The 17,563-nt window shown below is 34.9% G+C and overlaps 1 protein-coding gene across 2 annotated transcripts; it reads right to left on the bottom strand.

Moving 5' to 3' along the window:
* Positions 1 to 1,030: 1,030 nt before the first annotated feature.
* On the bottom strand, positions 1,031 to 9,653 carry aurB (aurora kinase B). 2 transcript variants are annotated; one of them, XM_088278041.1, is made up of 7 exons: positions 9,517 to 9,653; positions 9,303 to 9,443; positions 9,036 to 9,227; positions 6,425 to 6,581; positions 4,545 to 4,681; positions 4,203 to 4,434; positions 1,031 to 1,372 (listed from the first exon to the last, which is right to left on the bottom strand). In XM_088278041.1, exons 2-7 carry the CDS (start codon positions 9,428 to 9,430, stop codon positions 1,280 to 1,282), a joined length of 939 nt encoding a protein of 312 aa, XP_088134167.1. In that variant the 5' UTR covers positions 9,431 to 9,443; positions 9,517 to 9,653; the 3' UTR covers positions 1,031 to 1,279. The 2 variants fall into 2 exon arrangements, with proteins under 2 accessions (XP_088134167.1, XP_088134168.1); XM_088278042.1 differs by having other exon boundaries at positions 9,303 to 9,649.
* Positions 9,654 to 17,563: the final 7,910 nt, after the last annotated feature.

The raw sequence follows: 17,563 nt of genomic DNA, 5'->3' as shown, positions 1-17,563 counted from the left end.
CTCCGATCTGTACAATGTTTTTTGGTGTCACATGCTCTACCAAAAGTAAGCAAATAGAACGCTTATAAGCGTTTCCCGCTCTCTACCACAGTATGTAAAACATGCTTTTAAGCATTTACCGCAAACGTGTTAAAAGCCTTATTAACTTTGTGGCATGGTAATATAACACTGTATTTATCATTCATCATTTACTTTGTGTAATACCACTTAAAAACTCTGCTTCAGGACTACAGATTTCGGAATAACCTTTCCATCATCACTGCAAAAGTAGAGTTTTTGAGTGGTGTTTTCAAGATGAATGATAAATAATAAGGAGAGTGTTAACACATTGTGTACGGTGTGCACATATTTGTGCGTTTCAGAAACCTTGTGTGGTGGCGGGGTGCACATTTTTGTGCATTTCGGCTACCTTCAATTTAGTATACAAAAAACACGTCATAAACTTCTAATCTCTTGGCCTTTTTGCTTTTGTTGTGTAGTGGATAGATGTCGTTGTAATATAAAAAAATAATACTGATATTTGCTGGTTCAAAACATAGCTAATGGTCGTAATCTGTTTTGAAGGAAATGTTACAAATTAACTTTAAACAATGGATACAGACGATGCGTTTTTTTCTTTGTCCTAAAATGAAATAAAATACAAAGATCATTGTCCTTTACTTAAGTCGGCAGTTGGTACTTACAAAGCAATAAACGCGTGTGGGGAAAGCCCATAAATAATTTTTTATTCGCAGATTTTGAGTTTTCGGCGGTTGTTAAATTGTGTTGTTATTTTCTAATATTTTATTAGTGTTTTTAACATTTTTTTTACTTTTGTGATTTGTGGACTAACATGATTTTTTTTTGAGACGTTAGAGACCATTTAACCGTTTTTGTATTGTTTTCGAGTTCAACCTCAAGTTCAAAATATGAAGTTCACTGACATATTTTATATTTCCGGACAGCTGTCTAATGTCGCCCGCCTCAAGATACAGTTTTATCAAAACATTGCCGTAACTAATGTGTTAAAAGATTATATGAGTGAAACACATTTTTATAGTAAAATTTCTTAGATACATTATTATTTTTAACAATAAAATTAATAATAAATAGTCACAAAATGAAAACATGGCGTTTAACTAAATAACAAACTTTTTGTCTAAGGAAAATAAACTTCTTCAATAGCTTGCATCATATTTAAAACAATTCTCAATCCTAATTCATCCACGGTAAAAAATATTTACAACATTAAAAATTAATTAAAACTAACTTTTTATTTAATAACTAACCACTATTTACATTAACGAGATGATTGCTTCACAAATTCTAAAATCCACGGATGCCTCATAGCATTCACGAGAGACATTCTTTCGGAGCTGCGGAATCTCAGCAGCTGGAAATAAATTGAAAAAAATGTTAAAATGAAAAAATTCACAAATTACTGATCCAAACATGTATTCTGATAATTCGCTTACTCCTTTCAAGAACGTCATAAATCAAAAATCGTCAATTTCAGTTGTGCATGTTTTCGGAATGCCCAGAAAATGTACTATATCCCAGCAAAAGGCGCATATTTTCAACTTAATATTTACCCACTCCAGGGCAGAAAGTGTTGTTTTTGCATTTGAAGAAAAGGTATTCTTTAATAATTTTTTTAAATATACTGAATATTTTTTAAATGGAGAAAAAACAGTCAGGTTTTACCTAAAAAGATCTGTTGCACAGTAAAAAGTTCAATAAGTGGCTTGATATTTATTTTTAACACATTGTATTATATTTTTAAATGACAAAAACGTTCTCCTGAAAAATCATGTTTTTTTTATTTATGACGTTCTTGAAAGGAGTGAGCGAATTGTTTTCTCTTGTATTGTTGAGTCAATCAAACTTATGAGTAACAAATAGGGCCTATGAATACCTGAATACTAAAGGTCACATTTGTAAATACCCAGGTAGTCGATTACAGTTAACCCATTGCACCACTAATAAACTAACTAACTAACCATCACGCCGCTTCCCCGCAGGGGTAGGCAGAGAGAATCGAACGCCACACCACTCTGTCCTTGCAAATATTCTTTGCCTCTTCTACATTCATGCATCTCCTCATACATACCCGACGATTACGACTCCTGACGCGGCCGCTTTCAAGTATTTGACATACCTGATTGTGCCAAGTTTTCCTCGGTCGTCCTCTGCTTCTTTTTCCAACTACATTCGCCTCATAAATTTGTTTAACCGTTCTTTCTTCACTCATACGCTCCACATGTCCAAACCATCTCAACACACCTTTCTTAATTTTATCGATAATGCTTATCTCAGCCTTACATTCTTTCCTTATTTCATCATTCGAACATCTATCAAACATCGTTTTGCCACACATTCGTCTGAGGGATCGCACTTCGACTGCATTCAGTCTGCTTTCATCCTTCTTTTGCCAACTCCATGCTTCGCTTCCATACATAAGGGTTGGAACCAGAACTCCATTGTGTACTGCCAGTTTAGCTTCCGCTGATAGATTTTTATTTGCTAAAACTGATTTTAGTGCACCATTCACTCTGTTCCCAGCACTTATAAAAATGACATAATTTGTTCATACAACACATTATTTAATTTTGACACATTTTTGAATTAAAATAGCATTATTACACACAAAATAAAAAGTTGAACATAAAAGCATTTTTTTGTTTGTTCGTAAGTTAGGTATGCTTGTTTATGTCCGCCTCCGGTCAGCACGCTCGGCTACCGTACTGGAGGTCCCGGGTTCGATTCCCAGGGAGGGTCAATTAAATATAAGTGATTTTTTCACTCTAATATTTATTCAATATTACCCTGGACTGGTACCTGAAGCGGAGGGCTGATCACCTTTCCTTCATGTGTTAATGATCAAGATAATACTGCATTTATATGATGCAGTGCCCTATGCACCATTGAGGTGCGGATAAGGGTTTGAATGAAAAATTAAAAAAATCTATGTCATTTTTATGAATTAAGTTATTGTCATTCAGTTTTAATACTAAAAAAAATCACTTCAAAGACAAACCGGCGAATCGCCCGCTTTGTGAGTCAGTGACAAATTGACCTTGGCCAGCGATTGGCCGGCTTTGTGTTGCAATGGGTGAATAGATGACACACTAACATAGAATGTGGATACTTTTGACTACCTTTGGACTTTCTAAGGCATTATGAAAAAATTGTTAGTATTTGTTTTTATGTCCGCCTCCGTAGTGTAATGGTCAGCACGCTCGGCTACCGTTCTGGAGGTCCCGGGTTCGATTCCCAGGGGGAGTTAAATAAATATTTAAATAAAGTGATTTGTTCACTGTACTATTTATTTAATATTACCCTAGACTGGTGCCTGAAGCAGAGGGCTGATCACCTTTTCTTCATGTGTAAATGATCAAGATAACACTGCGTTTGTATTACGCAGTGCCCTATGCACCATTGGGGTGCGGATAAGGGTTTTATTATTATTTTATTATTATTATTTGTTTTTTACCAAATAAAAGTAATGTCAGAGTTATCTATACTAGGTAGGCGACACATTATCTATACATTTGAATCGATCACCAAGCAATAACTGTACTAGAGTAAGGTTAATTCAGAAGTAATAAAGTGCATCTCTAAACCATCTCCAAAGTGATGGTGGACTGACACCAAAGCCAATTCGGAATATGTTTGAACAATAATGTCAGGCCGTTAGCCCTGTGATGCTTAAGTCGTAACATAACGTCGTAACATCGCTCGCGGTGAGCATCAGCGAGCATCCGAAACTATGGATGGAGTGCTCGGCTCGGTGTACTGATTGCCTGAATGCTCGCATCGTAACGTGTTACGTTACGACGAAATGCTCCGGTCAGTCTCCACCTTTAGACTTCACCTTCTTTCATATAAAGAGGTTCAATAAATGTTTCATATCAAGTTAAGACAATTATAATAAATACTATTATAAGTTATGTCCGCATCCGTAGTGTAATGGTTAGCATGCTTGGCTACCATTCTGGAGGTACCGGGTTCGATTCCCAGGGGGGAGGGGTGTCACATAAATATAAGGGATTTTTTCACTGTAATATTAATTCAATATTACCCTGGACTGTTACCTGAACGGAGGGCTGATCACCTTTCCTTCATGTGTTTGATCAAGATAACACTGCGTTTATATGATGCAGTGCCCTATGCACTATCGGGTGCGGATGAGGGAAGGTAATATTGATGAAGAGTATAATTACCTTGGAAATAAAGTCTTTGGCGTTGGGAGTTATCCATGCCGGGTAATGGATGTCGATGGTTTTGATCCTCTGGTAAGTGGAGTGCTGACTCTCCGTCTCGAAGGGAGGGGACCCGACCAGGAACTCGTAACACAGCACCCCGAGACACCACACATCCACACTCACGTCGTACTTCTCCCCGTTCACCATTTCCGGGCATAGGTAGTCTAAAGTTCCACACATTGTTTTGCGCCTGCGAAAAACATTTAAATTTTGTTTGTTTATTTTTTATTTATTACTACTTTTTACAATAAATTTAATTAATTGCAAATCATTTTCATATGTATGTTTAAAACAACTTACTGTTTGGAGGGTGCGTGGACCGACCAACCAAAATCTGCCAATTTAAGTGTTCCGTCGGATGCAACTAATATGTTTTCTGGTTTCAAGTCTCTGTGAATAACGCTGTTACGGTGACAATATTCCAAAGCACTGGCAATCTAAAAACATTTAAAAAATATATCATTAAAGCAAAGTACAATACATATTTGCAAATTTGTCGTAATCTTCGGGACTTACATGTCGCTCACTCTTTTCAAGAACGTCATAAATCAAAAAACTTGATTTTTCAGGAGAACGTTTTTAAAGTTTAAAAATATAATAAAATGTATTAAAAATTAATATCAAGCCACTTATCGAACTTTTTACTGTGCAACAGATTTTTTTAGGTAAAACCTGAATGTTCTTTTTTCCATTTGAAAAACATTTAGTATATTTCAAAATAATGAAACAATACCTTTTCTTCAAAATGCAAAAACAACACTTTCAGCTCTGTAGCGGGTAAATATTAAGTTAAAAATATGCATCTTTTGCTGGGATATAGTACATTTTCTGGCCATTCCGAAAACATGCACTACTGAAAATTGTCAATTTTTTATTTATGACGTTCTTGAAAGGAGTGAGCGATGTATGGACGCAAATTACAATGTAACTTGCAAAATAACTTGGTTTAAAAATTATTATACATCTTATTATTAATTAACTTAATTAAAATGTCAACTGGTTTTGAAGGAAACAGCTTTTATTTTCTTTTGATGAAGCAACTTATCCAATTAAAACCGGTCAAAACTATAATCAAATGATTTTTAAACCAGTTTATCATTAATTGACTCGGCAGCCACTTTTTTGGTAAAAATCTATCCATTTTTTATTTAAGACAATGACTAAACCCTCCTCCCTGTTGTCTATGCTCCCACTGATAAAAGATAATCCATAATTCAATTAAAATAAGAAACCGCTTCTACCCTCTCTTTATTCATCATAAAAAGTATGTTGTAAATTATAAAAAGGAAAATAAAAATATTAGTGCTTCAAATATTGATCATACCTACATTTATGTTTAATAATAATAATAAGACCCTTATCCGCACCCCAATGGTGCATAGGGCACTGTGTCATATAAACGCAGTGTTATCTTGATCGTTTACACATGAAGGAAAGGTGATCAGCCCTCCGCTTCAGGTACCAGTCCATGGTAAAATTGAATAAATATTACAGTGAAAAAATCACTTATATTTATTTTACCCCCCTTGGGAATCGAACCTGGGACCTCCAGAACGGTAGCCGAGCATGCTGACCATTACACTACGGAGGCGGACATATTACATTTATGTTTACATCATACATTTTTTATTATCATTAAAACATCTCACATATTTGAGGCACACATCTCACATATTTTATTTAGATACATTTAAGATATGGACACCATATTTGGTTTATATTCATTACTTATTACTAATACAACAAACAGAAATTAAGTTAAACTCGTGACAAGACACAAGTTAATCCTAAACAACGTAATTGCTTGAGTTTTACATCAGTCATAAACATTTTTTCCATATGGAGTTTTGTTTTATTTTTTGACATCTCATCAAAGATGAAGAAGAATATGGAAGTCTGGGCATTTACGGGGCTTACGACCGTCATAGGCTGGTTTAAGTGATCACTTTACACACGTGTAACATTCACCAATTCTACCCATTATTGACAACCACACTACTCAAATTCTTGGAAGTTCTATATATATGAACCAATTTAGAAACCTTGTTCATGAATCACTAGAACTTCACTAGAGACATCTATTGGTGAGATGTAAAGAAGCTTTTTATTAAGCAGAAACTCTTATATTGGAGTTTTGTTTGGCTGATGGCCATAGTTGTCATTTAACAAATACTAATTACCTGATAAGTATATATAGCTGATTTCCTTTCCGAGAATCTGCCATTTTCAGCTTTCTTCAGGTATTTGTAGAGCTCTCCGCCATCAGCAAACTCCAGGACTAGGTATATCCTCCGGTCATCGTGGAACCATGTCAATAACCTCAGAATGTTGGGGTGCCTGCAAAGTCAGGTTAACATTAACAAACGCTTAAGAAAACTATAATTTAATATGGTCCACTTTTGGTGATCATAATAGCAATTATTTTTCATTCGATCTTAACATATTGTTTGCGGGAAACACTTATAACTGTATTTTACACACTATTAGTAGAGAGCGGGAGACGCTAATAAGCATTCTTTTTTCTTATTTTTGGTAGAGGGCGAGAGACGCCAAAAAACATTGTAGAGATCGGAGTTGGATTTGTGGTTACTCGTGATAAGTATACAACCCTAATAAGTAGACTAATTAGGGTCGGGGTTGATGAAAATACCGCCCGCCAACAAAGTGTTAACACATTGTTTACGGGAAACGCCTAAAAGTGTCTTTTACATACTGTTAGAAGAGAGCGGGAGACATTATTAAGCATTCTATTTGCTTACTTTTGGTAGAGCGCGAGTGACGCCAAAAAATATTGTACAGATGGGAATGGGTTTATAGTTACTTGAGATTAGTATACTGAGGGTCAGGAGGAAGACTGTCTGAGTATAGTTAGGGTTAGGGTTGATGAAAAAACTGCCCGACAACAATATGTTAATATCTTTCTGTGGTCTCAATCCTGTGGATTGGTTTGCAGCAAGAAATGACACATCCTTAGGCCATTCCGGTCTATAATGCGTCACCCTCTTCAGCTCCTCATATGTTGAACAGCCCATATCCTCGTACAAGTCACAAAGATATTTGCGGCGTGGGAGTCCGATGACGTTATCTGTTAATGTATCTGAATTCCTGGATCACGTGTCACTGGTATCATGGAATTACTAGACTGATTTACATGAAGTTTGTTATTCTAGGCTTTTACTCGACTGTCCTTAGGTCACAATCGGCAGTGCAATCATGTTTAACTAACACAAAAAAATTGATATCTTTGTATGGAGTTGATATGTAGACTAGGTACTAATTAAATAATGAAAAGAACTTCTGTACAAAGAACATCACATATTGAAGTTTTCTAATAAATATTTTTTTAACACACAACATTAAGACACCTGTATGTCTTCTACATGGGACGCACCTTATAGACAACATAATAAAAATATATGAGTAAACTATACACACAATTATTGTATTACACCATATATAAAGTTATGATGTAATTAGTCATGTGACCGTTATTGTTGTATGTATAAAAGAAACACTAATTTATATTTCGCAATACTGTGCACATGTTGCATAATTTTGCGACTTTCAGAAAGAAAAGTATTTCGTATTGTCAAAATTCAAACAAAGGTTTTTTTCTCTATCAAATATCTTACCCTGATGAAGATTCTGAAAAATTTAATAATCGTGATTATTTTATATGGTTATTAATAAATTTCCCTGCATCAAAATATCGTACATGGGCGGGCTATTACGCACAGAATAGAACACAAAGTACAGTGATGCCTTACATAACGAAAACTGCGAACAGCGAATCTTCTGTTCCTCCATTACGCGACTCATACAATGGACTGTACCATATTTCAACTTGCCGCCTAAACAATCTAAAGTTGCACGCAGCCAATGCAATTTTACTTGAACCACAAACATAGATCAACGCGCGACAGTCATCCTCCTCTGCTCCAAGCACTTCTAGTCCAGCAACATGATGAAGTTCAAAGGGAAGTTTCATCTGATAACGAAAGGACCAATCAAATCAACCAATCTCAACTGCTGCCATCCAGGACATCCTGCTCAAATGGGAAGAGGTACAGGTATTTACTAGGAACACTCACTATTCAAACTTAGCTGTTAACCTGTTAACTGTGCGGGACGCATAAATACGTCAAACATAAACAATATCGGGTACGGGTAGGACATATGAATACGTTCTTGAAATATATGTTGCGCCCTGGAACGGGCGGGACGTATATTTTTCCAACAACAAAGGTATTAGTCATCCATACATATCTCGACATAAATTTAAGACACAGAGTGAATCAGTATCATTTGGCTATTGATTAGTGAGCAGTACTGACACCTCCTAGTGTAAGAGTTCGCGCCCGTCACAAGTTGCGTAATTGGACAGCGGACCGCCCAGTTAACAGGTTAACAGGATCAATGATCTCTACAATGAAAACCTTGCCCGTTATTTCCGGCAGGTGTGGAAGAAGGAGAAGCAGACAACATTGGAAAGGTTTCCCAAGAAGCCAGCAGCCAAGAAGCAAAGGATGGAACAAGAGGATTTGACTCTGCAGCCTCGGTAGACTTAAAATTAAAAATGTGAGTAACTTTTTTATGTTACAGTACCATATTTTATGATACAGAATGATTTTTTAAACATGTATTGTTATGGGATAACGGGTTTCATATAACAAACTTTTCGCATAACAAACTTGCTCCTAGAACGAATTAAGTATGTTATGCAAGGCATCACTATATGCACAAATAACATAGTATAGTAGATGATGTTGTAAAAAACAAAATAATACTCACTTCAGTCTGGATTGAATCTCTATTTCTCTCAGGACTTGTCTCTCTACATTGGACTTGACTAACTCCGACTTAAAGAGGGTTTTGATGGCAACAAAATGTCCCGTCTTTTTTTCCCGCGCACAGTACACTCTCCCGAACTTTCCTTTTCCCATTCCGCAGCCTAACTCAAAATCACTGGGGCCCCATTGATAACTAAAAACATTAAAGAGTCAAAATTAACAATTCATGAGACACATCGTGTTATTCAGCATATTTAAAAATACTCACGGTCTTCCATAAGCCTCGTGTTCCATCATTTTACGCATGAGAAAATCAACTTCCTCCTTGTCATCATTCGGTAAACCAATCAAATATGGTGCAGTTTCAGATTTATTTACTTTTGACAACGCCATCATCAATGAATTAGTTCTATTAAGACTTTAAAGTTAATGAAAAATTACAATGTAATAAGTTATAATAAGTCACAATGATAAGTATCGACCTAAAACGCGTCAAACGCGTAAACAGATACGTGGTAGTGAATAGAATTATAAACGGTATAATAAAAAATAATCAAACATTCAACAGGAATAATTGTCAAACACCTCTACTCAAGATATTGGACAAAGGCCGTTAAAGTTTGAATTTTGTTTTGACGGCTTCGAAGAAGTTGCCAGTATAAAAAAAATATATTTGACTGCATTATTTGATATGATTAGATTTTCATTTGAATTCAGATTTATGACACGTATCAATTTATATTTTATTTTAACATTCCAAAAAAATATTAAAAATACGTGTTAACATAATATTTATGTAATATTTGTATAATATTAAAATAATGATTCGTCAACGTAGCGATGTTTTTATACATCAGGTAACCCTTCGAGTCATGGTTGTAAACTATCCCATGTTGAAGCAAGAAGACAACATAATAAAATTAATAATATATTTGTTCATGAGTAGATACCTACTCTTTTTATAAATATGAAGTACCTGTTTGAGTGTACCAAATTGACATAAAAAATGTTGTCAAATCCACTCTTTTTAGATTTTCGCGACTTGTAAAAAGAAGTCAACGAGAAAATTAATAAGTTGTTTAAATTTACTTCTTTTTTGGTGTGTAAAAATCCTTGTTCATAAATCTGGGTCTCCACTTAGGAGTATCAATCATGGGTAGAATGGTAAATGTTACATGCGTATAAAGTGATCACTTAAACCAGCCTATGACAGATCGTAAGCCTCGTTAACGCACCGGACTTCCATTGTCCTGATATACGTATTTTAAAGAAATTCGTATTTTTTTTGTCTAAGAGGGGTGGGGGGAGAGTGATTTTTCTCCAATTTATTTTAGGTTTTCTGTATTTCTTCTGAGTTAAATTTAAAAATATTATTTTGATGCCAAGTCCTAGTCGAACGCCTTATTAGCTAGGCCAGGGATCATGAGCCTTTTTCGCAAGTGGGTCGAATGTGTTTTTAAAAAAAAATCTATTTCGGTAATACATTAAGGCTGTGTTATTTGAATTATACCTGTGATAAAAGTCCAAGCTGTTACTTGCATTATATCTTTGAAGTTGGTTAGACATTTTATTTTGGTTTCCAAACGCTTTCATGACAACAGCATATAGTAAAAAGTACCGTTGACACCAGGCACTTTTTTTTTTTTTGCTTTTTACTTCGCAGCTTAGATTGATCAATTTTTTTGTAGATGTCGAGGCGAAACTTATCCAAGATGGCTTTTTTTTATCAAATGAAAGCTTTAAATACCCTATCAGCAAAAGATAAACTGGCAGTACCTACTGTAGTAATTGAGCCTTGGTTCCAACCTTAATGTATGGAAGTGAAGCATAGAGTTGGCAAAAGAAGGATGAAAGTAGACTGAATGCAGTCAAAATGCGTTCTCTCAGACGAATGTGCGGCTAAACGATGTTTGAAATATATTCGAATGGTGAAATAAGGAAAGAATGCAAACCTGAAATAAGCATTATCGATAAAATTATGAAAGATGTGTTGAGATGGTTTGGGCATGTGAATCGAATAAGTGAAGAAAGGATAGTTGAACAAATTTATCAGTCGAATGTGGTTGGTAATAGAAGCAGAGGAAGACCTAATAATACTTTACATGATCAACTATTTCGAATACTTGAAAGTGGTCAGGCCAGAAGTTGGAATAATCGGCGTGAATGTATAAATGTGAAAAAGGCGAAGATTGTAGGCAAATGCAGATTGGTGTGGCGTTCTATTATCTCTGCCTACTCCTGAGTTATTATACATTGGTACATACTAGATTGGTGTGTAGTATTTTTTAAAATATTTTACATGGAATTTTCAAAATACGTAAAACCAGTCTATAATATCTGGTGATTTACTAATACTACTACTACTTTCATCACGCCGTTTCTCCGCAGGCGTTAGGCGGAGAGGATGGAACGCCATACTCTGTTCCCCTGCTCACATTCGCCACATATATTTTCTTAGTCATTCTCTCTTTATCCATTCGCTCCACATGTCCACACCATCTTAAAGAACTCTTATTAATCTTTTCAACTATCCCTTGTTCAGCCTTACATTCTTCCCACTCTACCACAATTTGATACCTATTTCTAATAATGAACCGCTCAGGCTCACTGAAATAGTATGATATTGAAATATTTGTGTGTTTTATAAAAAAACACAAATATTTATCATTAATGATTTTTCCACACATTCGTCTGAGAGATCGCATTTCAAAGCGTTCACTCTGCTTTCATCCTTCATTTGCTAGTTTCCATGTTTCGCTTCCATACACCAAATAAAATATATCGTGGGAACGCACATAATAATCGCAAAATCAGTTTCATTTTCATGCCGTTTTCCATGAATATTAATTACGTCGGCATCAGACACCCATGAAGTTCTTGGCTGTTGGCCGTTACGGTGAGTGCCTACCCCTTAGGATTTTATACATAATTTAAACATTTGTTTTACCATATTATTATCTAATATTAGATGATATTAACAATAACAAAGGATCATGAATGTGGTAGTTTTCTCCTATTAAGGAAACCATTATTAAAACGCTATTAACGACGTCTGTATTTTTTATATGTAGTGTGTAAGTGAATGCATATAGGGGAAAAAATATTCGCTTGGTTTGATCATCAAAGAGCGCAGATTATGTCATTCCAGGGTATATGGTACTCGTATTATTAGGCGTGTAAGTATATAATATATATCTCTCAATATTATTAATATTTAAAGCATTTACTTTGTGGTTATAATATAGGGTTAAAACTAAATAATATGGAGATTTTTTATATTAGGAAAGCACTTAAAAATAATATTCCTCTAATTAACAACCAAATAAATTTTACATAAAGTCCATTGTTTGATTCGACATCGGTTAAACACGATTCGTCAATATCCAATTCGAACCCCCCCCACTCCTTTCATCCTACAAGTATATAAGTAGATTCGATTCCTAGTCTAATTTTAATGTACGTTTAACCTCGGCTCGTAACGCATGTCTGTATTGAAAACTATAGTGCATGTTGTTCTTCGGGTCGACCAAAAATCGCATGTGTTAGACATTTTGTGTAGTTTTGAGTGTGTAAATGGTGCTATGGTGGTGAAGGGTAGTATTGTTTGCATGCTGTGTTAGTGATTGTCCTGACGAAGAGACGGGTACGTCTCGAAACCGGTAGACGTAAAAATCTCGGTGAGTGGTTATATACTAATTTTATTAACATTTTTGTAAAAAAAATTAATAAGTAAATATATATCTAGTACATAAGTCACATCCTAAGTAAAATCATAAAACTAAAATCATTCACCTAAGTAAATTCACTAGTAACTTAGATTCAATTAAATGTATATACTCGTAACTTTAGCGAGATAGCGAATATTTTTGCCTAGAATTTTCACTCATGAATTACATGAAATTAAAGTAACTTTAAACATAAAGAGTAAATCCACTCACGAATAGGCATAGGTTATAAAACTTAAAAAGTTGAAGCCTGAGTAGGGTCATGATAAACGGTTTGCATTAGCCGTAGCTAGATTTCAGAGTTACTTGGACGTTAGGTTATTAAACAACAACAAAAAACTTGAATATTTTAAAAAATTCTAAGTACAGTAAGTACAATAAGTTGTAGGTAGGTAGGTGCCGATATGGCAGCAGAGTGCATTATTTTTCAGCTCGTCAAACACCAATATTGCTTCCCAACCCTACTTGGTCACTGTGTGTGGATATTTTTATTTTTATTTTAGGCGATTATTAAGATTTTTAACACATTAATAACAGAGTATTGGCAAAATTATTTGAATTATTATGGCTATCGTCACAAAGACTTGCGAAATAATATGGCCACGGTATTGTTGTCAAGTTAATATTATACATAAGTCGTTCATAAAAGATCTGATCCTTTGGATCTGTTCGTATACATTGAGTGAGTGACCGGATCCCAATATTAAGTGAATCTCACTCACGAACGATGACCCGTTCGCTGGCCCACAATCTCTCTGCCTACCCCTGCGGAGAAGCGGCTGAGCGCATCTTGAAGCCCCTGGCTTACACACAATTAAGAAAGAATAATGCTCTGTTTCAAAAATACTTTTATTTTATTTCTTTCTTAAATATTACCTACTTACTTACTTATAACCCTTATCCGCACCCAATGGTGCATAGGGCACTGCATCGAATTGACGCAGTGTTATCTTGATCATTACTTACATGAAGGCAAGGTGATCACTCTTGCGCTTCAGGAACCAGTCCAGGGTAATATTAAATAAATATTACAGTGCAAAATCACTAATATTTATTTTCACCCCCCTGGGAATCGAACCCGGGACCTCCAGCACGGTAGCTAAACACGCTGGCCATTACAGCGGACAGCCTCCGTGGTGTACATATTATTACATATTATTTATCTGCATTTTGGCTCTTTAGGCATAGCTAATGTGACCATACGTCCCGTTTTGAACGGGACCGTCCCGTTTTTAGACAGCCTGTCCTGTATAAAACAAAATATTTTTTTCAAATTTTTATTATTTATTCCTTTTATTTTCTTTATCAACATTCCTTTTCTTTTTATTAATACATAAAACTATGAAAAAATGTGTGTTTTCTTGAATATACATACTATTATGTAAACATTGGTAGATGTCCCGTTTTGAGGACAAAAATAAATGGTCACGTTAGGCATAGCCTGTGTTGAGCCGAAATACTTACATACTAAAGTACAACAAAAGTACAGTAGTGTTAACAATTTAAAACAATTTTAATGCTATATATTACATTATTTATGTAGAGGAGAATGTAGAGCTTAACTAAAAGCTCAATAGATACAACAAGCTCAATACAACTCAATCAATGTATGCGTCAGACAATATTCGTGATATGCCTGATAACAATACACCATATGTGGTTCTCTTTCTACACACAACATGTTACCAAGAGCTGACCCTCGGGCGACGCGAGTAGTAGTAAAAGGGAAACTACAAGTCTACAAGCAAAAAATGAGAAAGCTGCGTGACCGGAGGAAAGCAGACGAAACCGAGTGGCGATGTCAATAACATATTTTATGATCGTCATGTCTTCTTGAGTTCATTAACATACATAACTGTAGCTTCGGGCAATTTCAATGACAAAAATCCATAACTCGGTTGTTTGAACTCCGAGAATTTTTTTTCTAGAGTACTTCACGACAATACTTACTATAAATGACCGTAGGTAGTGTCCATAGAAAAATATCGCTCTATGGAATACACTACCATATTATCAACATAAAAGAAAATAAGAGAAAATGAAGATGAATATTACAACTATGAAATAACTCCTGCCCGCCTCCGTATTGTAGTGTTTTTTTAGATGGGAGTTGCATTTATTATTTACCTTGCTTATTACGTATAAGCTTTATAGATCATTAAGTGGATTTTTGTTACTCCTAGTTTTTAAAAAACCTGTTTTATTTCATCTGTGTTTGGAACAGAAGGGATAATTTAGTTTAGGTCGATCAGAAACTTCTCAGCATTTGATCATTACTGGAAGGAAACCACGTAAAGCTCCTAATGAGAAGCCAGACTGTTGACTGTCGTTACAGACATTTCGTTCCACTAGAAGAGGGTTCGGCATTTTGTGTCCTAGCTTGGTTATGGTACCAATATCCTTCACTATTTTTATCATATATGATACCACATTTCGTGAGAGTTCCTTATGAACTAACACAGATTCGATGTCGGATAAGTCCTCACCCAGGCTCCTGCAACCGCCTCCAGCTGTTGTCTTTGAAAGCTGAAATGGGTGCAAAGCATCAGCAGGTGAGGGACATCTTGAGGTGTCTCATCATTACACCCACAGCTGTCGAACTTGGAGATGTTGAAACGATGCAGGTAGCTTATGCACCCTCCGTGACCTACTGTCTACTTCTAACGAAAACTGCGGTGTTGATTTCTATTATATAAATGAAAATAATATTTTTAATGAATACGAATCCTTCTAGAATCCAGCCTGAAATATTAAATGACAAAAGCCACGCGGTTTCCTTTCATCCTGTACCATATTTCTAGAATAACTGGTTAGGTTAGGTCAGATGGGAAGAATGCCGACGACTTTACAGTACATACATGATATTTAAAAGGAAAGGACAGGTTGTTGTGTAGAAACTTGTTAGATATTACATATTATATTATATTATATTATAAAGTAAATACCAAAGAGGTTTTTCCATGATTTAAACCTTAGTCGTCTTATACAACCTAGCTTTATTACGAGTATGTTTATACATAGAATGAAAAGATATAACACATTTTAGGAATATAACTAATCTTAAGGGAATATTCGCAAAGATAGAACTCACATCTCACCAATAGATGTCTCTAGTAAAGTTCTAGTGATTCAAGAACAAGGTTTCTAAATTGGTTCATATATATAGAACTTCCAAGAATTTGAGTAGTGTGGTTGTCAATAATGGGTAGAATTGGTGAATGTTACACGTGTGTAAAGTGATCACTTAAACCAGCCTATGGCAGTCGTCAGCCCCGTAAATGCCCAGACTTCCATATTCTTCTTCATCTTTGATGAGATGTCAAAAAATAATATGAAAATAACTCCCGTAATTGGAGATAATCCAGATTTTGTGAACAAGTATTCGGACACACTCAAAATCTTGTAAGATAGAACTCATTTGCCGGCTAACCGCCGACGACGCAACATGTCTTTCCATGCGGCCATTCAATTACGTAAAATGTTACTTGGGTTTAGAAAAAATTAAATTACTGGGCCTTAAGGGAATTAAAATATCAACAAAAAAATGAATCCACAGGGTTTATGTGTTTTCGTGCCCTCTGTATTGCGCGCTTACCTTTTTACTATTTCTCTATTCGCTATTTAAATAATGTTCCTACAATTTATATTGAAATATATTTACAAATTGTTGGTACTTTTGCTGAATTGCAGGCCAATAAAACTGTCGTTCTGTCTTGGGGTGAACAGTTAGCAAAATCGATTTTGTGCATTCCCCTATCTTTTAACAAGAGATACTAAGGAAAGGGGATGGGATGAATATACGAGTAAACATAGGGTGAAGGAAGACACATCCCTTACAATCGATCTTTATAAGAACCCTTAGATATTATTGCTTGTCTATGATGTGTCTTCTGCATTAAACAAAACCTCATAATAATATATTTTTTAAATCTTACCAACATAAGTGTTGTATATAAATACAAAATACTTTTGCGTTTGATTAGTAAAACTCCATTTTAAATTATATGTCAAATATTGAAATTAAACACTGGTTTATAAAGTCCACGAAATGCATTTTACTATTCGTAATTATTTTTAGTTTTATGCATCCAGTTTTTTTTTATATATATAATAATAAATGTGTCGAAAAAGCCCAAACTAAACAAGTTTGGAAGTCATTAAAAGGCCTACATCCAGCAGTGGAGAGACTGATAAGGAAAAAGACGAAGATATTTTTAAAATGTGTCTTAATACAATAGTATAGTTGTCAATTCTAAAATATACCGTGGTGGAGAGCCCTAGTTCAGTTATCAGGAGCGCAGGAGTGATCACCTCTCCGTCATGAATTTATAATCTACTTAACACCATATCTATTCGATGCAGTCCCTATAGCCCTATTCCATGCACGATTGGATGCGAATGATTGTTAGAAATAAATACATATTCATGAAAGTTCGGTTAAGAATAACAACAAAAGTAGATTAATTTTTTTATACCCACATTTTTATTTATACCCAAGTATTAGGACACACTCAAAATGTTGTAAATTAGAAATTTAATTAAACTACTGTATTAGAAACCATCTCCGTAGCAATAAAATATATCTTTTTTTGAACTTATGGTAATGATACTTTCATCCCTCTAAGTATTCATTTGATCGGTACGCAGTCTATAAAAATGACATTTTAATTATATTTATTTTTATCGGAGTATTTAAAAAAATATATACTTTTATCTAAACTAAAATAAACTAAACAAAGGGTAAGCCTAGGGCTAGGAATTAATATCTTCCAACTGCTCAAAAACGCACTAGTGATACTGGCAA

The sequence above is a fragment of the Brachycentrus maculatus genome, unplaced genomic scaffold (genome assembly GCF_059751285.1).
Source record: "Brachycentrus maculatus isolate JH-2025_06_01 unplaced genomic scaffold, ASM5975128v1 h1tg000055l, whole genome shotgun sequence".
NCBI classification, from domain to species: domain Eukaryota; kingdom Metazoa; phylum Arthropoda; class Insecta; order Trichoptera; family Brachycentridae; genus Brachycentrus; species Brachycentrus maculatus.
The sequence above is the reverse complement of the archived record's forward strand: the minus strand, read 5'-3'. Positions and strand labels throughout refer to the sequence as shown.